Here is an 18,588-nt window from a genome sequence, read left to right as displayed (position 1 = left end):
TAATGTACATGTATGTACAAACAATAAGTAACAAAGGGGCTTTTCACACTGCGATTAACCCCGGGTTATCTTCATTTTAAACCCCGCTTTTAACCCCAGGTAAAGCAACGTTTCACACGTAATTTTGAAAGGGAGTTAGCACCGCTTTTTACCCGGGGTTATGAAACCCTGCTCCGGAGCAGGATGAACCCATGTGCTGCGGTGCCAAAGGTATACATTCTGAAATGATGTGGTGTTTGAATGTTACAGAAAGTTGTTTAGCAACAGACAACCAATAAAAAAAGACTCAGTACTTACCTCATTAAATATTCATGCGCTTTGTACCATCACTGAAACTTTCACACGCTGTTTACTTTCTCTGTCTGAGGGAATCCGGTGTAGTGCCGAATTTTGACTCCCTAGTATCCTTATGATTAGGGTTAGGTGTAGGGATGGGCTTTAGGGGTAGGGACCAATAAGCTTAGGGTTAGGGGTGGGTGTAGGGTTGGGCTTTAGGGATAAGGGCTAATCAGGTAGCGGGGAGTTAGAATCTAGCGGGCAGTCAGATTTCGGCACAACACTGGTAAAGATAAACAGTGGTGGCAAACGCGATAACTGCCATGATGAAGAGACAGTATTTCATGTTTTCGTTGCATATTTCAGAAGATGACAGAAAAACAGAGATGATACGTTTGGCGACATTTCACAGAAGAGCAGAACAGCTCCACTGACAGGTTGCGTCTGTTGCGAGCTGTATTAAATATGCATATAAGAATGTTAACCCGGGGTTTACGAAAGTACAGTGTGAAACATGGAACATGAATACCCAAGATGAATTATTAATCCAGGGTAAAGTATGAAAGGGGGTTTGCAGTGCTTTTTACCCGGGACTATGAAACCCTGCTCTAGACCAGGATTAGCCCCACATTTAAGGGTTAACCCCGTGTTATGGTGCCAAAGGTATACATTATGTTTGAATGTCCGTCGCGAGCTGAATAAATCCAATCATTGTTATTGACATCGCAAATATGCAAATAAGAACATTAACCCAGGGTTTATGAATGTACAGTGTGAAACATCACAACATGAATACCCAGGATTAATTATTGATCCAGGGTAAAGTATGAACAGTGTGAAACATGAAACATGATAACCCAGGATTCTGTTTACCCGGGGTTTATAATATACTTGAGTATATACTTAGTATATATATATTAGTATATACTTGAGAGTAAACTTTACTTGAGAATTTCTATTTAAAGCCACCAAGAATTGTGTGTGACCTTTACTTGAATTTATGGTCTGTTAAATTAACCAGCAATTTCTGCATGGAAAGGTTTTTGTAAGTAAATGCACTCCAAACGTTTTTCTGTTCAAGACAAACGTTTTTAGACAGTTCTATACATTTTGTCTATTGATAAAATTCTGTTGAAAGTCAAATTTCAGCAAAAGAATCAGATTTTGTAAAGGCATAAATTAAATCTTCATTCACAAAAAATCTGAGTCTGATGTATATACTGTATATGAATGATATATGTCTGTTATCTTGCCACTTTTTCAGTTTTAAAAATTCAAAAAACTTGAATCTACTCAAAATGCTGCTAGATTTCTTATAGTGTAGACTGCTATTAATTATAATTTGATGCACTTAACTAAATTAATTTACCACTTCACAAAACATAATTCAGAAAAAAATAAATAAACATGCTTTGTTTTTACACAGTGAATTAGTGTTTGTTGTGATGCATGATTAGACAAACATGTTGCATATTGGTGTGGTGGTCTCATATCAACCAAAAAGAGCAGAAATCACTTATAAAGTGCTTAGACATTGAGAGACTAGAGTATTAAGACATGAAAACCACTAATTTAAGAATCTCTGCGGAGTTAGCTTTTTAAGAGGGATTTCTGCCTGGCTTGTTTGTGCACTGTATTATAGAGTCACAGTGAGGAAAAGGAATAATGTGGGGTTTAACTCCAAAACCACGCTGTATACAGATTCCTTTAGCAAAGTCTGACGGATGGCAGGTAAAGGATAAGGGATGAGTTGGCTTAAACAAATTGGAATTTGTACAGATGAATAAACTTAAGTCAGTGTTAAGTGACCTCAGACATACATGACCTATGACCTGTGCACCCCTCCTCAAAGGACATGCAGTTATTAGCCTACTTAGACCTATGAACTAATTGGACTAAATTTGACTAAATTTGACTTTTAGACTAACTGATATCCTGTTTTGATTTCATAGTTATTTTTTTCTAATTTGTGAGCAACAAAGCCAGTCCTATGAACTCTGCAATTAAAATAATAAAATTGGTGCCACTAAATAAATAAATAATTAATTAAGGGTGGCAATTTTCTGTCCAATTTTACCAATCAGTGGGTTGTTAATCACTTTAAAAAGTTTCACATTTCACAAGATCACATTTTTTGTGTGAAGAACATTTCACTTTTCCTATATTGTGCACATTTGTGCATCATTTTTACAGCAACTTTATTTTGGTGTGTTTTTTTTTATTTTTTATTTTTTATTTTTTCTATCTTTTCCTTATTGCCATATGTTCTGAAGACAGGCATGCAATGTATGTTGTTACTAATTTATGTCACCAGGAAATGTATTTATCTGTGTAAGTATTAAAAGTGCTGGGTAACTGATGTTTATATACATATATAACAAACTACAACAGTAACAACAATTTAGGTATACTGTATGTTGAAGTTACTTCTTCAGAAAAGAAGGATAGATATTTGATCAGTCTTAGAGTTTATAGGGTCATTCACACCCTGGTGTACTTAACAGTACATCCACATTTGACTCTGAAATAAAAAGAACACTGGAAATTGGAATGCACCCAAATTAATTAATAGCCAGTCACAAAAATAAGTAAACAGTACAAGAATGACCATTATATTTCCTCTGCAGTTTTATTAACATTTGCATTCTCATGTCACAGACGACAGCTTGAAACAATTGTCCAAGACATTGTATTTCTTATTTCATTTTGTAATTATTATACATGAGACTACAACACAACCCCAGACCATAGCAGCCCCATCAAGGCATGCCGCTGCATAGCTCTGGACTCTGGTCAGTCACGGTGAGCTTTTCAACGTTGACACCGCTGGACTTGAGAATGCCTTGAAGTTCAGAAATGGTCTCTTTGGGAAGTGTGCGGGACCTGCTCAGGATCCAGGCAAAGTCCAAATGGAAGATACCGAAATCGGCACAACCATAAACCAGGCTATAGTTGTCGTAATCGGTTGCAAGCACCCAGTAAGGAGCAGGAGGAGATCCTGAAATGAAGCACATGCAAAATGAGCCAAAATCAAAGACAATTTTAAAATCCAGCAATACCACGATGCATTGTTTAAGCCTACCTGGAAAGAGAACCTCCAGCTTGGCAGGCTCAGATGCATCTACGATCTGGGCTGTGCCCTCAATAGAGTTGATTGTACCATCAGCCCTATGGAGGGGTCAGATTGATTTGGTATTAACCTTCTTTAAAAAACAAAAACAAATGTGTATTTATCACTTATGAATAGTAAGAAGTCACCAGGTCTTACAGAAGTTCCTCATTGAGGACCAGGACAATGCCGTTGCTCAGTGTGTAAGTAGCCTGAGTGCACTCTCCTAACTGGTAGGGTGCAGGAAGTTTCTGGATCTCATACCATCTGCCCACATACTGTGAAAGAACAAAACTGTGTGAAATTACACCTCAGCTAAATTTCAATAATAAAGATTACATATCATTTTAAACTAAAATGTGAAATTGTTTAAAACTAGAGTTATCTACAGCTAGATACTATCCTGCTTTTCTGACATCTTGGCTTGCAAGTAATTGTTTGGTATTCTGAATAGTTAAGCACTTTTGTCATATGAAACCAAAATAGTTGCAATGGTCTGTTTAATGAGTCAATGGTGCATGTTAAGAACAAGTGGTTATAATATAATGTAATAAAGTGTTAAAATGTTTCCTAAAGATCTTATATTAACCCTAGTAGGATCAAAGTTGGCCTGAACAGCAGGCCTAAGACATCCTCCTGCCCGGAAAGACTGGGCATTGACTGCCAGCACAGACAGCAGAGTCAGAGACAGAACCTGTAGAGCCTGCATTCTTTCTGTTTCACCTTAAGAAGAAATCCAGAGCAAAAAGAGCAATAGTTTTATTTGAAACTATTTGTCACATTAAATTATTTATTCAAATTTTCAATCCGGTGCAAAAGCAATAGAAAAAGACATCCATGTCTTACCTTTTTGGACTTGTGTTAAAGGTGAGGTGTGAATGCTAGAGATGGATGTATATATATACAAGTGCAATGACTTCTATTTTTATGAATTATGCTTGCAAACCCCACCCCTTGACTATAATTAGATGATGCCAACAAAACACCATTGGGGAAAGTTGGGGCTTCTGGCATCTGTTCATACAGGGGGCTTGTGTCATAACAAAGGTTATACAAACATATAGGCTGACCCTTTCATTTACACCGATAAAGAAAAAACATGCAATTTCAGTCAAGGTGAATTTTAGATGATTACATCACACTGAATTGAGTAATCTTTAAAAAAAAAAAAAAAAAAACAAAAAAAAAAAAAAAATATATATATATATATATATATATATATATATATATATATATATATATATATATACATTCTTATTAATTCAGTTAAAAATTACACAATTCAATTCGATGGGATTTTGTAATGAAACTGAAATGCGTAAAAATAGGCTAAATATATTTGTTATGTATTATAGAGGGTCTCATTTGCTTTCAGTGATGCTGCTCAAATTCAATTGCAAACAGATATATATAGTAGACCTACGTTGCTAAATATTTACAATCTTGTTGAATGTTACAGAATGAATTAAATGAATGACAGAAAAATTATATAAAATATCCTGATAAATACCATCCTTATAAAACTGACTGACTGTTGCAGTCCTAAAACATTACACTGAAGGCTATGTAATGGCACATTACATGAAAACAGATTTTTGCATTTTGTGTTACATAAAAACTTTTTGGCATGTGTCCAGTATGTTTTCCAGAATGTTTCATTCATGCCCCCACCCTTGCTGTTGAGTCCAAAAAATTATTACATTAAGAATTCTTGAGAATATAGAATTTTTTTTTTTTTTTTAATCATTATTATTTAGTGTTACTTAAAGGTGCAGTATGTAAAATTCAGAAACCCTTGTTATTAATGACACCTGTGGCTGTTAAGTGAACTGCAGCCAGCTACCTTTTGCTCGTGCTCGTGCACACACTCCATAGGGACGCGAGCGAACATCGACCAAAACAATGACGTACGTACAAAGAGACTGAACGTGATTCACCGGCATCATGCTGACAGATGAGATAGCATAATTAAAATTACACAGTTATGATTGTTTTACTACAAACTTTGAGACTGCATATTATATTTGACTCTCCAGTGCTGGAACAGGGCTAAAACAAAGTGTGGATATAGGTCTGACTATGTGAGACTGTAGTTTGAAGTAATCACTTTTCTTTGCATGAAACATTGACTGCATTTATTCTAGCCTATGTCGGCATTAGCTAGCTAGCCAGCTTTATCAATAGCTGTTAGCTAAATTTAGTGGATGATGACAGTAGCGGTGAGTAAAATAGACTGTACATTATAAATATGTTGACACAATTCAGTTTTGATGTGATTCCATCACAACTGTCATTTTGATATATCGATGGGCTTTTGTTTTATAATAATAGATTGTATATATTTTCTGTATAACCAAGTTACGTTACACTAATGAATGGGTCTTTCTGCATTATCTTGAACATTGTCTAGCATTCATTTCATGTGTTATTGTAGTTTACCTTGCGGAATAATTACAGATTAACATTGATATTAACCTGACTTTTAGTATAAAGAGAAGATCGTTGAAATTATTTGAAAGTTACGAAGCAAGGTAGCTTGCAATTCGTCAGCGTTAGCAGGCAAGATCAAGTTAGCTAAAATTACACAGATCAATCCTTATGGCACTATATTTCACATGCTTTGCAGTTATGTAAGCTTACCTTTCCAATAAGAAGAATGCCAATTCAGGGTTGGTTTTGATCCCCAAAACGAATGAAGGTCCCTCCAGTAATCAAATGCCCTGCTGATGTTCACTCTAGTTTTTGCTCAACCACGATCACGTTCCCGCTTAGCCAGACGGGATTCAGTAGATAAATGTTTGTGTGTGTGTGTGTGTGTGTGTGTGTGTTTGTGTAGGAGCCGGAAGTTTGCTGGATTCCATCACTAAGATAACATTACCGAGTGTTGCAGACTGTCTGTTTACACTGTTAAATAGCGGAAGCACTGAGGCAAGGATCTCAGGATCGCGCATAAACGTCACATCCTTTGGATTTTCCCGGCAAAAGCGACCCGCTCCCTTCGCATGAAAATCAGTCTACAGGCTTTAATAGGCAACTTAGGATGTACGGGAAGGGCTCATTTTTTAAGTTGCATTACAAGCCGTTCACACATTGGCAAAAAAAAGAAAAAAAAGAATATTACATGAAAAATGTTACATATTGCACCTTTAAGCACACTTACAGAGGGTATTCTCTCATTTTAAATAAAAATAGTCACTTGGTTAATTTAAATAATTTAAATAATAAATAATTTGTTTTAAATATCCTGCCATATGATTTGTGCCATTGCAAAAACTTTCCAAAATTATGTTGATGTTAGTCTTGCAATTATGATGTAACTACAAGTGGATTCCACCTTTGTTCTACCACATATTGTCGGTTTAAACATAGTAGGCCTACATCATATTGTAGTTCAACAATCAGCCCAATAAAATGAAGACAAATGCAACAGTTTTGGTCCTGGGTAACAGGACCTCTTTCTTCCTTAACATGCATTCATTTGCCGTGGAACGTTTCATATAACCAACACTCAACAGAGCAACAAGCATACTCTTCTAGGTCAGTGGTTCTCAACCTTTTTGACTCCAAGGTAAATTGTTGTATTTGTCGAGCCTTGTGACAATGAAGAAAATCGACAAGCTGCATTTCTCCGTTACACCACTAGAGGTCTCTCTAGAGGCATTTTTCTCAACATTGATGCAATAGACAGTCACTCTTAAACTTGTCTCTACAATAGTCAAGCATACTCAAAAAAATGCAGTCACAAGTCGTTACATGTAGTGGTTAAGGCTCAGGGCTGGTAATCAGAGGGTTGCTAGTTCAACGCCACCAAGAAGCAAGCCATTATTTCAACACTCTTTTCTATCTGAAGCATGATTATGAATGACTCTTAATATTTAACATTCTCATTAGCTGTCCAGCCAGGTGTCCTAAGCAACCAAATTGGCCCGGTTGCTAGGGAGGGTAGAGTCACATGGTGTAACCTCCTCGTGGTCGTGATTAGTGGTTCTCGCTTTCAATGGGGCGCATAGTAAATTGCGCATGGATCGCGGAGAGTAGCATGAGCCTCCACATGCGGAGTCTCCACGGTGTCATGCACAACGAGCCACGTGATGAATATATCAATTGTATCAGTTACCTTATAAAAGCTGTTTTATTCTGCATGGAGAGGGTCCCCCTCATGGGGGCTGCCATGTTAGGATCACGTAACCAGTTGAAAACTGCTCGCTTAATCTCAGTAACTGCCCTGTTATTGGACACTTTCACTCATGGATTTAATTAATACTGGCTGACTGTAAATAGTGAATTTCTACAATGGAATCTTTAATTAAAAACGACTGTGTTTGAATGATGCCGCATCCACACCACTAGATGTCAGTGTAAGTCCAAGATGACACAAACAAAAAGTTACTGTGTGCAACTTTAACTCAGTTTGTAAAATCTTTCCACTGTTCAAAGCCTTCATTTCAGTATACTGCAGATATTATGTAGACAACATTTAACAGAAATGCATAAATTTGATTCAACTAAACCACACAAAGGCAGCAACCTTGAATTCAGAGTAAAGAACAAGTTCTGTTTATTAACATTCTCATATAACTTGACAAAGAGAAGGACTCAACAGAAGCAAAAACAAAAACAAAACAAAGCCACAGAGGCACACCCAGAAGCTTATTACATTCATTTTGTTTTTCATAAATAATTAAACCACATCTCCAATGGTTCATCATTATACAAGGCAGCTAGCTACATTAAGGCATGCTGTTGCACAGCTCTGGTCTCTGGTCAGTCTCAGTGAGCATGTGAACATTAACGCCATTAGATTTGAGAATGTATAGCAACTCAGAGATTGTCTCCTTGGGAAGTGTACGCGTCCTGCTCATGATCCAGGCAAATTCAGCGTGGACGAGACCAAGGACATCAGAGCAGGCATAAACCAGAGTGTAGTTGTCATAATCGGTAGCCAGTACCCAATAGGGGGCACCAGGAGCATCTGAGAGTGGACACACAGCAGTAATCATGAAAAATTCAAATAAGTTTTTTCCCCAAACTGCTATAAAAGTAAGAGAAACTTTGGCCCTCATAAAAGTAATTTCATATACTTTGTTTAGACTTACTTTCAAAGAAGCTGACCTCCAGTTTGGCAGGCTCTGATTCATCTACGATCTTGGCGGTTCCCTCAATGAAGTTGATAGTTCCATTAGCACTGTTAGGGTAGTGAAGCACAAGGAATTTGTCAAAGTCATCTCACCAAAGAGTTTTTCTTTTATTTATTTTTTATGGAAAATATTGTTCTGAATGTAAGCCAATCCATAGTTTATTTCTATATTTTTTCTTTTATTTAATTAAGTATTTGTGTCCAATATTCAAGCCACCAGTACTTACAGAAGCTCATCATTCCGAACCAGCACAATACCGTCGCTCAGAGCATAAGTAGCCTGACAACACTCTCCTAACTGGAATGGGGCTGGAACCTTCATGATCTCGTACCATCTGCCCACATACTATGAAAGGACAAAACGATGTAAAATTGTGCAGAAGGATTCTTGGTAACACTTTACAATAAGTTTCCAATTGTTAGCATTAGTTAACCACATAGTTAACATGAACTAACAATGAGCAATACTTTTACAGCATTTATTAATCTTAGTTAATGTTAATTTCAACATATACTAATATATTTTTTTAAATCAAAAGTTGTATTTGTTAACATTTGTTAATGCACTATGGACTAACATGAACTAACAATGAACAGTTGTATTTTTATTAACTAACATTAGTAAAGATGAATATATGATGTAAAATACATTGTTAATTGTTTGTTCATGATACCTATTAACTAATGGAACCTTATTGTAAGTGTTACCAAGGAAAATGTTGCAAGTTAAGAAATTAAACAAAAGTCATTTTGAGGCTAAGTTAAGGCCAATATGCTTCAAATGAACAAGAATCTGTAGGATCGGTTCCTATATTTGTTTGTTTTGCTTTTTTGTGGAATTGTCATTTATTTGAACTTCTTTCCTAAATTCATCATGCTAAAATGGTTTATGTTTACCATATGTCCCAAATATTAAAAACCAAATAATTAGTAAAAAAAACAACAACATGTTTTTACCCTAGTAGGATCAAAGTTTTGTTGAACAGGAGGTTGTGGGCATGCTCCTGAGCCGATGGACTGAGCGCTGACTGCCAGCACAGACAGCAGAGTCAGAGACAGAACCTGTAGAGTTTTCATTCTCTCAGTTTCACCTGAAGATCAGACATAAAACACAAAAAGAGCAGTTTTGCTGTAAATTAGCTGAAACTATTTGTTGCATCATACATTTTTATTATACAATATTTGATTTGTCCTAAGGCAATAGAAAAAGGATCTTCATCTTACCTGTTAAACCTGTGTTTGAGGTAAAGAACAGTGCAAAAGGTGGACATATATATAGGCCATGAGTTCATTTTTTGGTGAATTATGACAGTAAATCCCACCCCCCTTACAAAACATAATTGGGGAAAGTTGGGGCTCTTGGCATCTGTTCAAATAGGGGGCAAATCAAAGGTCATACAAACACACCTAGGCGGACTCTTCCGTGCAGTGACACAGTTTTAGTTCTCAAGATGACCAGCATGTTCAGTAATATATGATAATGATGGCCCTTTTTACGCAGTACCATCAAATATATGCCTGTTTATAGTTAGGGTAAGTCAATCAGAATTAAATAATGTTCATGACCTATTTTTTGCTTCTACTACCTGGGCTGGGCTTATTAGTTACTGTTACATGCATAGGTCTATTTGTTTTCAATTTCGATTGACACCAAAGTACCCTTTGCGCAATAGCTCTCTACTGTGCACACTATTTATTAAAGGCATAGTTCACCCAAAAATGAAAATTCTATCATCATTTACTCACCCTTATGCCTTCAAAGATGTGTATGACTTTCTTTCATCTGCTGAACACAAACAAAGATTTTAAGTAGAATATTTCAGCTCTGTAGGTCCATACAATATTAGTGAATGGGTGCCAAAATTTTGAAGCTCCAAAATCCACAGAAGGGCAACATAAAAGTACTCCAGACGAATCTGGTGGCTAAATACATATATTCAGAAGCAATATGATAGGTGTGGATGAGAAACAGATCAATATTTAAGTCCTTTTTTACTATAAATTCTCCTCCCTGCTCAGTCATTCTCCACTTCACTTTCATATTCTCCTTCTATTTTTGGTGATTCACATTCTTCATGCATATCGCCCCCTTTTGGGCAGGGAGGAGAATTTATGATAAAAAATGACTTAAATATTGATCTGTCTCTCACCCACACCTCAAACTGTGTCTGAACACATGGATTTAACCACTGGAATCATATGCATTTCTTTTGTGCTCCCTTGTGGATTTTGGAGATTCCAAATTTTGGCACTCATTCACTTCCATTGTATGGACCTACAGAGCTGAAATATTCTTCTAAAAGTCATAATTTGTGTTCTACAGAAGAAAGAAAGTCATACACATCTGGGAGACCAGGAGGGTGAGTAAATCATGAGAGAATTTTCATTTTTGGGTGAACTATCCCTTTAGCATTCAGTTGCATTACATAAACATTATTATGCTGACCCATGATCAATTTATATTTGTACAGTATGTATTACATTTGATACTGAATAAAATAATGGGTCATTGACATTGGTCAGTACTGGTAACTACAGTTTTCCTTATTTTATGAAGCATGATCATGAATAACTCTCAGTTTCCATCATTTTCATCAATGGCTTCATATCTGCATACAAGACCATATTTTTCTTAAGACAGTTACTTTCATTTAGGTCAAAGAGCTCTGCAGAGCTTTCAGTGTTATAAAAGTCACTTGGTTACTTGCAATTTCCCTTCTTGTCCAGGTTTCTCAATTTAGTTGATTTCAAGTTTTTCCATGTATTTTCCTTTTCCTTTTTTTTTTTTTTTTTTGTGGACTTTTTGATACACCTAAGAATGTTAAATAAATACAGGATGTTATATATAATTTTTTTGTTTTTTTTGTTTTAGAGTTCTTTTTATGACATGATAAAAATGTGAAAATTTGTTGCTTATGAAAGGGGTATGCAATGAAAACATTAGGCTTTGGTTCCTCAACAGGAGGTCGAGTCACACGTGAATCCTGTTCTATATTTGAATCACCCCAGCAAGTACATGGACACCCCCTGTTAGGTGGCTTATCAAAAACACCTGCAACATGCAAAACATTTGACCACACGTGAGGATACAGACATTATGTCGAGATAAACAGATCCATTGCATAATGTTTGAAAAATACAATTTGAAATGAAGAAACTTAAGATCTAATTTGAGTTCTTAATGGCAACCTGAGTATGTGCGCAGCTTCAAGAGATCAAACACATCTGTGTTTCTTTAATTCTATATATTTTTGCTTATTTTTTTAGATTCATTTTATATATTAAATTTTTACTTAATACTTTTCTTTTGTTTCTTGCTCTTGCTATGCATAATCTTATGTTGTGTGCTGTATTGTCTTCACAAGTTAGAGATAAAAAGTTACCTTTTTAGTAATTTATCTTTATAGTAGTCTCCATTTCAAGGTTTTTAACGTCATAGGACGATGTTGTGAAGCAGTAATTTTCCATTGTCTTTGCTTGGTATAATAACACTTGTTGAACTTGTGCTGGTCAGATGAAGTCAGACTGAGCAATGAGACAAACAACTAAGATTATTCAATAAACTCTGCTCATTTTTACCATCACTTTGTCACCTGCCTTCTGCTATATTTCTCTCCTGCCTGTGCCTAAGTCTTGGGCTGGTAGAAGATTTAACATAACAAGCTGTTGATGTTGATTGGTTTCGGACATCAGACAGAATTCTGATATTTGTATATCTTTTGATGGAGAAAGTAGTGGGAGACTGGATCTAATATTTCTAGCATTGTCTGTCAGGATGGATGATTTAACATTCATTCGACATCGACAGGATAGATGGTCTAACAGAAATATACTTGATTTTTGAGCATTTGTCAAAACAAAATGTGTTGGATGGCAGACAAAGATGCTGTATAATCTATATACAGTATGCACTTTCTCTGGAAAATATTGTCTTAAATTCAACATGAAACAACATGCACAACCCATTTTACTTCTATAAGGGTATTTCTGAGAATATTCAAGAGAACTTTGAGGGCGGGACTTGATTTTGTCCATCAGAAATGTATTGGATCATGAAAAGTGGGCGTTCCCACATTTCCATACGAGTTTGCAATGGATTGTGGAGAACTACTCCCCTCTTGAAACATTGCCAGCACCAACTATAGAGGAGACTATTTGAGTAGGATATGAAGGTTGAGGGCCAACTATCCCTTAAGAGCTTCTTGGCGCATCCCAGTTGTAACACTTCTTTTTCAAACTTCTTCTAATTTGCAATTATTGCTTTGACATTTATATCATTAATAACTTTAAACTATTTGTTAACTATTGGCAAGCCCGAAAACAATGCCTAATGATCAATTTGGCTATTGGTTATCATTAGTGTCAAGTCGCTTTAGAAGTACATTATTGCATTTTGATGAAGATCATGAAGACAAACATTATTATTATATATTTGGAAAAATTAATCGACTAATGGTGCACAATATGATAAAGAACTTTTTTCATTAATTAAGTAAATATGGTTAGTTTTGGTTTTATGTTGAATTTAATGCACAGAAGTTATTCATAACACACATCAATTGACAATTTCCATAAGAAAAGTCTATATGATATATGAAGGATCTTAGCTAAGAATACCTTCATAAACATACATCTGACATGATCTAACAATGTTGAATCTATCCATATAATCTATCCATATACATTTCTGTGCACTGATTGTTCACATAGGAACACATATAAAAAAGGCAGCACTTTGACATTTAGCTTGCCTACTTCATCTGATTATATATTACACAAGCTTCTGTCTTTAATCAAAGTCTGAACCTTGCTGGATATGGATTTTAATTATTAATATATATATATATATATATATATATATATATATATATATATATATATATATATTTTTTTTTTTTTTTTTTTTATCTCATTATAGATATCATATAGACAAGATTAAACCATCTGAATTAAAAGATAGGTGACATCTGAAATACATAAATCGGTCACAGTTTATGGTAGGTGCCTTTAAATACTATGTAATAACATTAAAATACATATAATACAATGTATTTAATGTGTAACTACATGTTGTTTTGCAAAATTCTTATAATATTAACATTTGCTGATACTTAGGTTGAGGTACGGCTAGGTTTAGGATTAGGGGTAAGGTTAACAGTGTACAAATGTAATTAAAGGCTGGTACTATAAATGTAAGTGCAATGCAACAACATGTACGTACATAATAAGTGCATTGTATCAAATGCTTAAGTACATAGTAGTTAAAGGCACCTGATATAAAGTGGGACCCATAAATCTAATGAAACTAAAGGCTTAGCTTACATTTAATATATGGCCAGCCACCTTGAATTAAGAATAAAGACAAACAAGTCCTGTTTTTTTTTTTTTTTTTTTTAATGCCACTTGATAAAGAACTGAACAGAAGCAAAAATAAAAAGCCCCAAAGGCACACCCAAAAGCTTACTGGCGGCACCATTTGCTGCTTTTATAACAGTAAAGGAAAAGTTCAGTTAATTTGTACTCAACAGATGTTGGAGTGTACAAACTGCAAATCTGCATTCCTACACCTCAAAGTACTGGCTGAAAATCTGTTTTAGAAGTTAGAGCTTACATTTATATTGTTTTTAAATAATTAGAACACAACACGTCTCCAGGGGCTTATCATTCAAGGATGCTACATTAAGGCATGCCGCTGCACAGCTCTGGTCTCTGGTCAGTCTCGGAGAACAGGTCGATATTGACACTATGAGATTTGAGAATGTCTAGCAGCTCAGAGACAGTATCCTTGGGAAGTGTGCGAGTCCTGCTCATGATCCAGGCATACTCAACGTGGTGACCGAGGGCCTCTGAGCAGGCATAAACCAGGGTGTAGTTGTCATAATCGGTAGCCAACACCCAGTATGGGGCAGGAGGAGCATCTGAAAGTGGACACATACAGAAACTTTGATAAAAGAAGTAGAGAAAACTTTGGCCCCTGTAAAAGTAACCCCTTGCTTTGTTGAGACTTGCCCTCAAAGAAGCTGACTTCCAGTTTGGCAGGCTCTGATTCATCTACGATCTTGGCGGTTCCCTCAATGAAGCTGATAGTGCCGTCAGCACTGTGAGGTTATTCAGAGACAAGATATAGCGTAAAGTAATCTCAGCAGAGATTGTGAAAAAATATTTTTACTGTAAAATATTCTGAATATTATCAAACTGTTGTTTCTTTATTTGCATTCAATGCATTAACTTTTTTATTACAATTTTTGTCCCTTTTGACATGCAAATCTATACTTACAGAAGCTCATCATTTCGAACCAGCACAATACCATTACTCAGAGCATAAGTAGCCTGACAGCACTCTCCTAATTGGAACTTTGATGGAATTTTCATGATCTCGTACCATCTGCCCACATACTTTGAGAGGACAAACGTGAAATTATGCAGCAGAAAGTTCTTCATGAAAATGCAGTTATAATTATAATTTAAAAAAAAAAAGATATTGATAGGTAAACAAAGACCAATATCCTTAAAATCCTTATTTTTATTCTTATGTTTTATTCTTTAATGTCCCATTTTAACATAAATTTCTCGCATACTTTTGTATTTATTATATTTATTTTATTTATTTAATCTTTTTTTTCTTCCTTAATTATGCTTTAATGGTTCAAGATGATCATAATATGTTCCTGTAAACAAAATGATTTACCCTAGTAGGATCAAAGTTTTGTTGAACAGGAGGTTGTGGGCATGCTCCTGAGCTGATGGACTGAGCGCTGACTGCCAGCACAGACAGCAGAGTCAGAGACAGAACCTGTAGAGTTTGCATTCTCTCAGTTTCACCTGCAAAAGGAGATACATTTAATGAGCATAAACAGGAATCTTTCTGCAAGAATTTAATGAATAATGTTACCTATATTGCTGAAAATTTGTAGTTTTACATTTTGGGCAAAAAATAGACATTTCAGGATTAAGCATTAAGCAAAAGTAAAAGCCATTTAGGCTTTGTCTTACCTGTTTGGATACAAGGCTAAAACCTGTGTTTGATGTAAAGAACACCAGCAAAAATTTATATTTATAGGCCATCACATCTATTTGTTATACCACTAGACTACACCTCCTCAACTAACATTATCTTATTAGAACAGGATTGGGGAAAATATGGGGATTTGGGCATCTGCTCAAACAGATGCTGAAGGTTGGGCAAATAAACCTTGAGTTGAACATTCCAGACAAGGATGGAGAATGTGCCACCAGAATGTTATTGGCCAATTACTTTCCTTACTTTACAAGATCTTACAGTACATTTTACAACGTTATTAACATTTTGATTGATGTGACAGGACACACATTAAAAAGCAAAAAAAATTGTACACATAAATAAATGAACAGAACTTATAAAAAAGAGGTTTAAAATCATAGGCACTCTTTAGGGGTGGGTAAATCTGAAATAGTTGATACCACAATAGAGATCAAACAATTGTGCAACAACTGTGTTGGTCCATGACTGGCTGCTCAGAATATACAGAAAAAATTATGAGAAATGTGTGTAGACTTTGCAATCAGACTTTCTGTCTGTCTGAAAGTAATAAGTACAGATTATTTTACAGACATACATAAATAACAAAGAAGAATATACAGTTGGAAATCAAGTATACTTGCTACTAAGCCTCATACAAAACTCTCAACGACTAGTTCTTCTAGTCGTTATATATATTTTAATTTTTAATTTTTATTGAATAATGTGTATCTATATAGTAAAATAAAAACAGCGTATTGTATACTGTACAGTGTATGTTAATATTTGTATATTGTTGAGTGTAATTATGTGTATAACAGATGCTTAAATTGTGTTGTGTTAATTTGATGTTTTAAGTTGAGTGTAATTATGTATAACAGATGTTTAAATTGTGTTGTGTTAATTTGATGTTTATTGTAAATTGGTATATGTCTCATCACTGTCACGACTGCTATGTTGATCGGAACTGCACCCAAGAATTTCACACACCATTGCACTTGTGTATATGGCTGTGTGACAATAAAGTGATTTGATTTGATTTGATTTGATTTGATTTGATTCCTCAGATGCACTCAATGTATCAGCCTAGTACCCCCTTGTAAACTGAAGTTGTTTCCTGGCAGACTGGTGCACATCTCAATTTACTGCCTGATTTTAGTGCAATATGATTTTAATCAAGTACGTTACAAACATTGCTAATAATGTATTAGTTTTTTTTTTAATGATATATGCTACACAAATACAAAATAAATTGGCCTAAAAATACCAATCTGAAACAACAAAGAAAAAATTAATTAGTATTTTTTTCTAAGTTTTAAGAGAAAAGTTTCTACATTTATTCATTCTAGACATAGTGGTGCGCACACAAACAAAAACATCAGAGTTTGTGTCCTCAAAAGGAGGTCGAGTCCTTTACTAGATCTATCCCACCAGCAAGCACATGGACACACTGTTCAGTGTGTTGGGTGGCTTATCTAAAACACCTGCAACATGCAAAACATACAGCTACACATGAGGACACAGCCATTTTGTGAAGATAAGCAGATCCCTTGCATAAGTTTTGAAAAAGCATTTATAATACAGTTGGCAGTAGATGGGCAGTTGGTGTAAAATTAGACAAATTAAATAATTAAAAGATATATGTAAATTATAAAAGAGAGAGAGAGAGAGAAATCTTTTATTCTCTTTGCATATTCTCTTAGCATAATATCCACCACAGGATCTCCTCATTGGATAGATCCAAATGGCATAAAAGATGTCTTTAGAAGGCCCACCTAATTGTAAGATTTATGCATTTGAATTTCATGGAACAAAATTCCATCCAATTGAATTGTGCAATGTTTTAACAAAATTAAATAACATTTAATATATATCATTTTTTAAATGTTATTTATTTAAAGATTACTCAATTAAATTTGATGGAATTCTGTTATTTAAATTGAAACGGGTCAATCTTAAAAAAAGAAAAATATAATTAGAGTGCACTTTAAAGGGAGAACAATCATGGTTGCCATACTGTATGGCCATTCCAAAAAGAACTTCCAATACAAATTACTTAAAAAGTAAGTTCATAATTGTAGCTCGACACCTATCAGCCCTCTAAAGTTCTCACAGTGGAGGGTATAGTCTTTGAAGGGATGATCACTTCTGAATGGAACACAATGTTAGATTGACTTATAACAGATTCACGAAGAGGGGACCTGGGTAGGCAACCCATGTAACACCCCATGACTTAGAGATTACTTATCATTACTATTATGGCTGAATCCTAATGTGTTCCTGGGGATCAGTTCTTGCAAAGTATTTGCAGAGTGACAGTCCTTTAATTAAAAGTCCCATTTTTGCCCTGACCCTTTAAAGGTGCACTCAGTATTTTATTTTTATTTTTTATATGCCATCTTCGACATACACTAATACCTAGGGGGTATGGATGCAGCATCATTCAAATGCAATAGTTTTCAGTTACCAATGGCTTTGTAGAAATTCACTATTCACAGTTATCCATGATTAATTGAATCCATGAATGAAAGTGTCCAGAAACAGGGCAGTTACTAAGAAAGTGGTATTTGTCTGGTCATGTGATCCTATAATGGCATCCTCCATGAGGGGACTCTGTCCATGTAGAATAAAACAGCTTTTATAAGATTACTGATATGACTAAAGTCTTCAATCCCATCTAAGTGCTCATGATTTTATTAATTTGTTTCAAAATTAGCTATGATTAATTTCTTTGTTTTTTTTTTTTTTTATGAGGAAAAATTGCTGAGTGCACCTTTAATGCCATTTTAACACAGAGAGGTCCACAGAGTACAATACTTCCCAAATATCTGCATATCTAAGGTGAAAAATAAGTTAAAATAAGCAACACCAAGGGAATTTACAGTTAAGACTAGGCTAATACAAGTTTGAGTGAATCAAGCAATAGCTAATCTGTAATCAGTTAAACCAAAAAAAAAAACCAAAAAAACAAAAAAAAGGACAAACCATTTTGTAGAGATGTATACTTTGATTACATCATTCATAATGGAACGTCCCCTCATGACTTCAATTAGCCTAATGACTTGCTTC

The 18,588-nt window shown here is 35.1% G+C and overlaps 2 protein-coding genes across 5 annotated transcripts; both read right to left on the bottom strand.

Annotated features, from left to right (window-relative positions):
* Positions 1–2,891: 2,891 nt before the first annotated feature.
* On the bottom strand, positions 2,892–6,190 carry LOC127441074 (apolipoprotein D-like). The gene is made up of 5 exons (XM_051698241.1): positions 6,026–6,190; positions 3,975–4,108; positions 3,545–3,663; positions 3,359–3,444; positions 2,892–3,274 (listed from the first exon to the last, which is right to left on the bottom strand). Exons 2-5 carry the CDS (start codon positions 4,092–4,094, stop codon positions 3,036–3,038), a joined length of 564 nt encoding a protein of 187 aa, XP_051554201.1. The 5' UTR covers positions 4,095–4,108; positions 6,026–6,190; the 3' UTR covers positions 2,892–3,035.
* Positions 6,191–8,096: 1,906 nt separating this feature from the next.
* On the bottom strand, positions 8,097–18,498 carry LOC127440607 (apolipoprotein D-like). 4 transcript variants are annotated; one of them, XM_051697284.1, is made up of 5 exons: positions 15,316–18,498; positions 9,480–9,584; positions 8,750–8,868; positions 8,482–8,570; positions 8,097–8,357 (listed from the first exon to the last, which is right to left on the bottom strand). In XM_051697284.1, the coding sequence occupies exons 1-5, from the start codon at positions 15,328–15,330 to the stop codon at positions 8,116–8,118; spliced, it is 570 nt and encodes a 189-aa protein (XP_051553244.1). In that variant the 5' UTR covers positions 15,331–18,498; the 3' UTR covers positions 8,097–8,115. The 4 variants fall into 4 exon arrangements, with proteins under 4 accessions (XP_051553244.1, XP_051553243.1, XP_051553246.1 ...); XM_051697283.1 differs by lacking the exon at positions 9,480–9,584 and having other exon boundaries at positions 15,211–15,344; positions 15,516–18,498; XM_051697286.1 differs by lacking the exon at positions 15,316–18,498 and having other exon boundaries at positions 9,480–9,599.
* Positions 18,499–18,588: the final 90 nt, after the last annotated feature.

Source organism: Myxocyprinus asiaticus, chromosome 5, assembly GCF_019703515.2.
Source record: "Myxocyprinus asiaticus isolate MX2 ecotype Aquarium Trade chromosome 5, UBuf_Myxa_2, whole genome shotgun sequence".
Lineage (NCBI taxonomy): Eukaryota > Metazoa > Chordata > Actinopteri > Cypriniformes > Catostomidae > Myxocyprinus > Myxocyprinus asiaticus.
The sequence above is the reverse complement of the archived record's forward strand: the minus strand, read 5'-3'. Positions and strand labels throughout refer to the sequence as shown.

Bases quoted from the DNA above. Each gene is read 5' to 3' on its own strand.
- LOC127440607 (XM_051697284.1), bottom strand. The intron at 8,869-9,479 runs GTAAAAACATGT...GTCCTTTCATAG, and splicing joins AAAACTTTGATCCTACTAGG to TATGTGGGCAGATGGTACGA. The intron at 8,571-8,749 runs GTAAGTACTGGT...CTACCCTAACAG, and splicing joins GTTCGGAATGATGAGCTTCT to TGCTAATGGAACTATCAACT.
- LOC127441074 (XM_051698241.1), bottom strand. From the start codon at position 4,094: ATGCAGGCTCTACAGGTTCTGTCTCTGACTCTGCTGTCTGTGCTGGCA. The intron at 3,445-3,544 runs GTAAGACCTGGT...ACCCCTCCATAG, and splicing joins GTCCTCAATGAGGAACTTCT to GGCTGATGGTACAATCAACT. The intron at 3,275-3,358 runs GTAGGCTTAAAC...GCTTCATTTCAG, and splicing joins GCTGGAGGTTCTCTTTCCAG to GATCTCCTCCTGCTCCTTAC.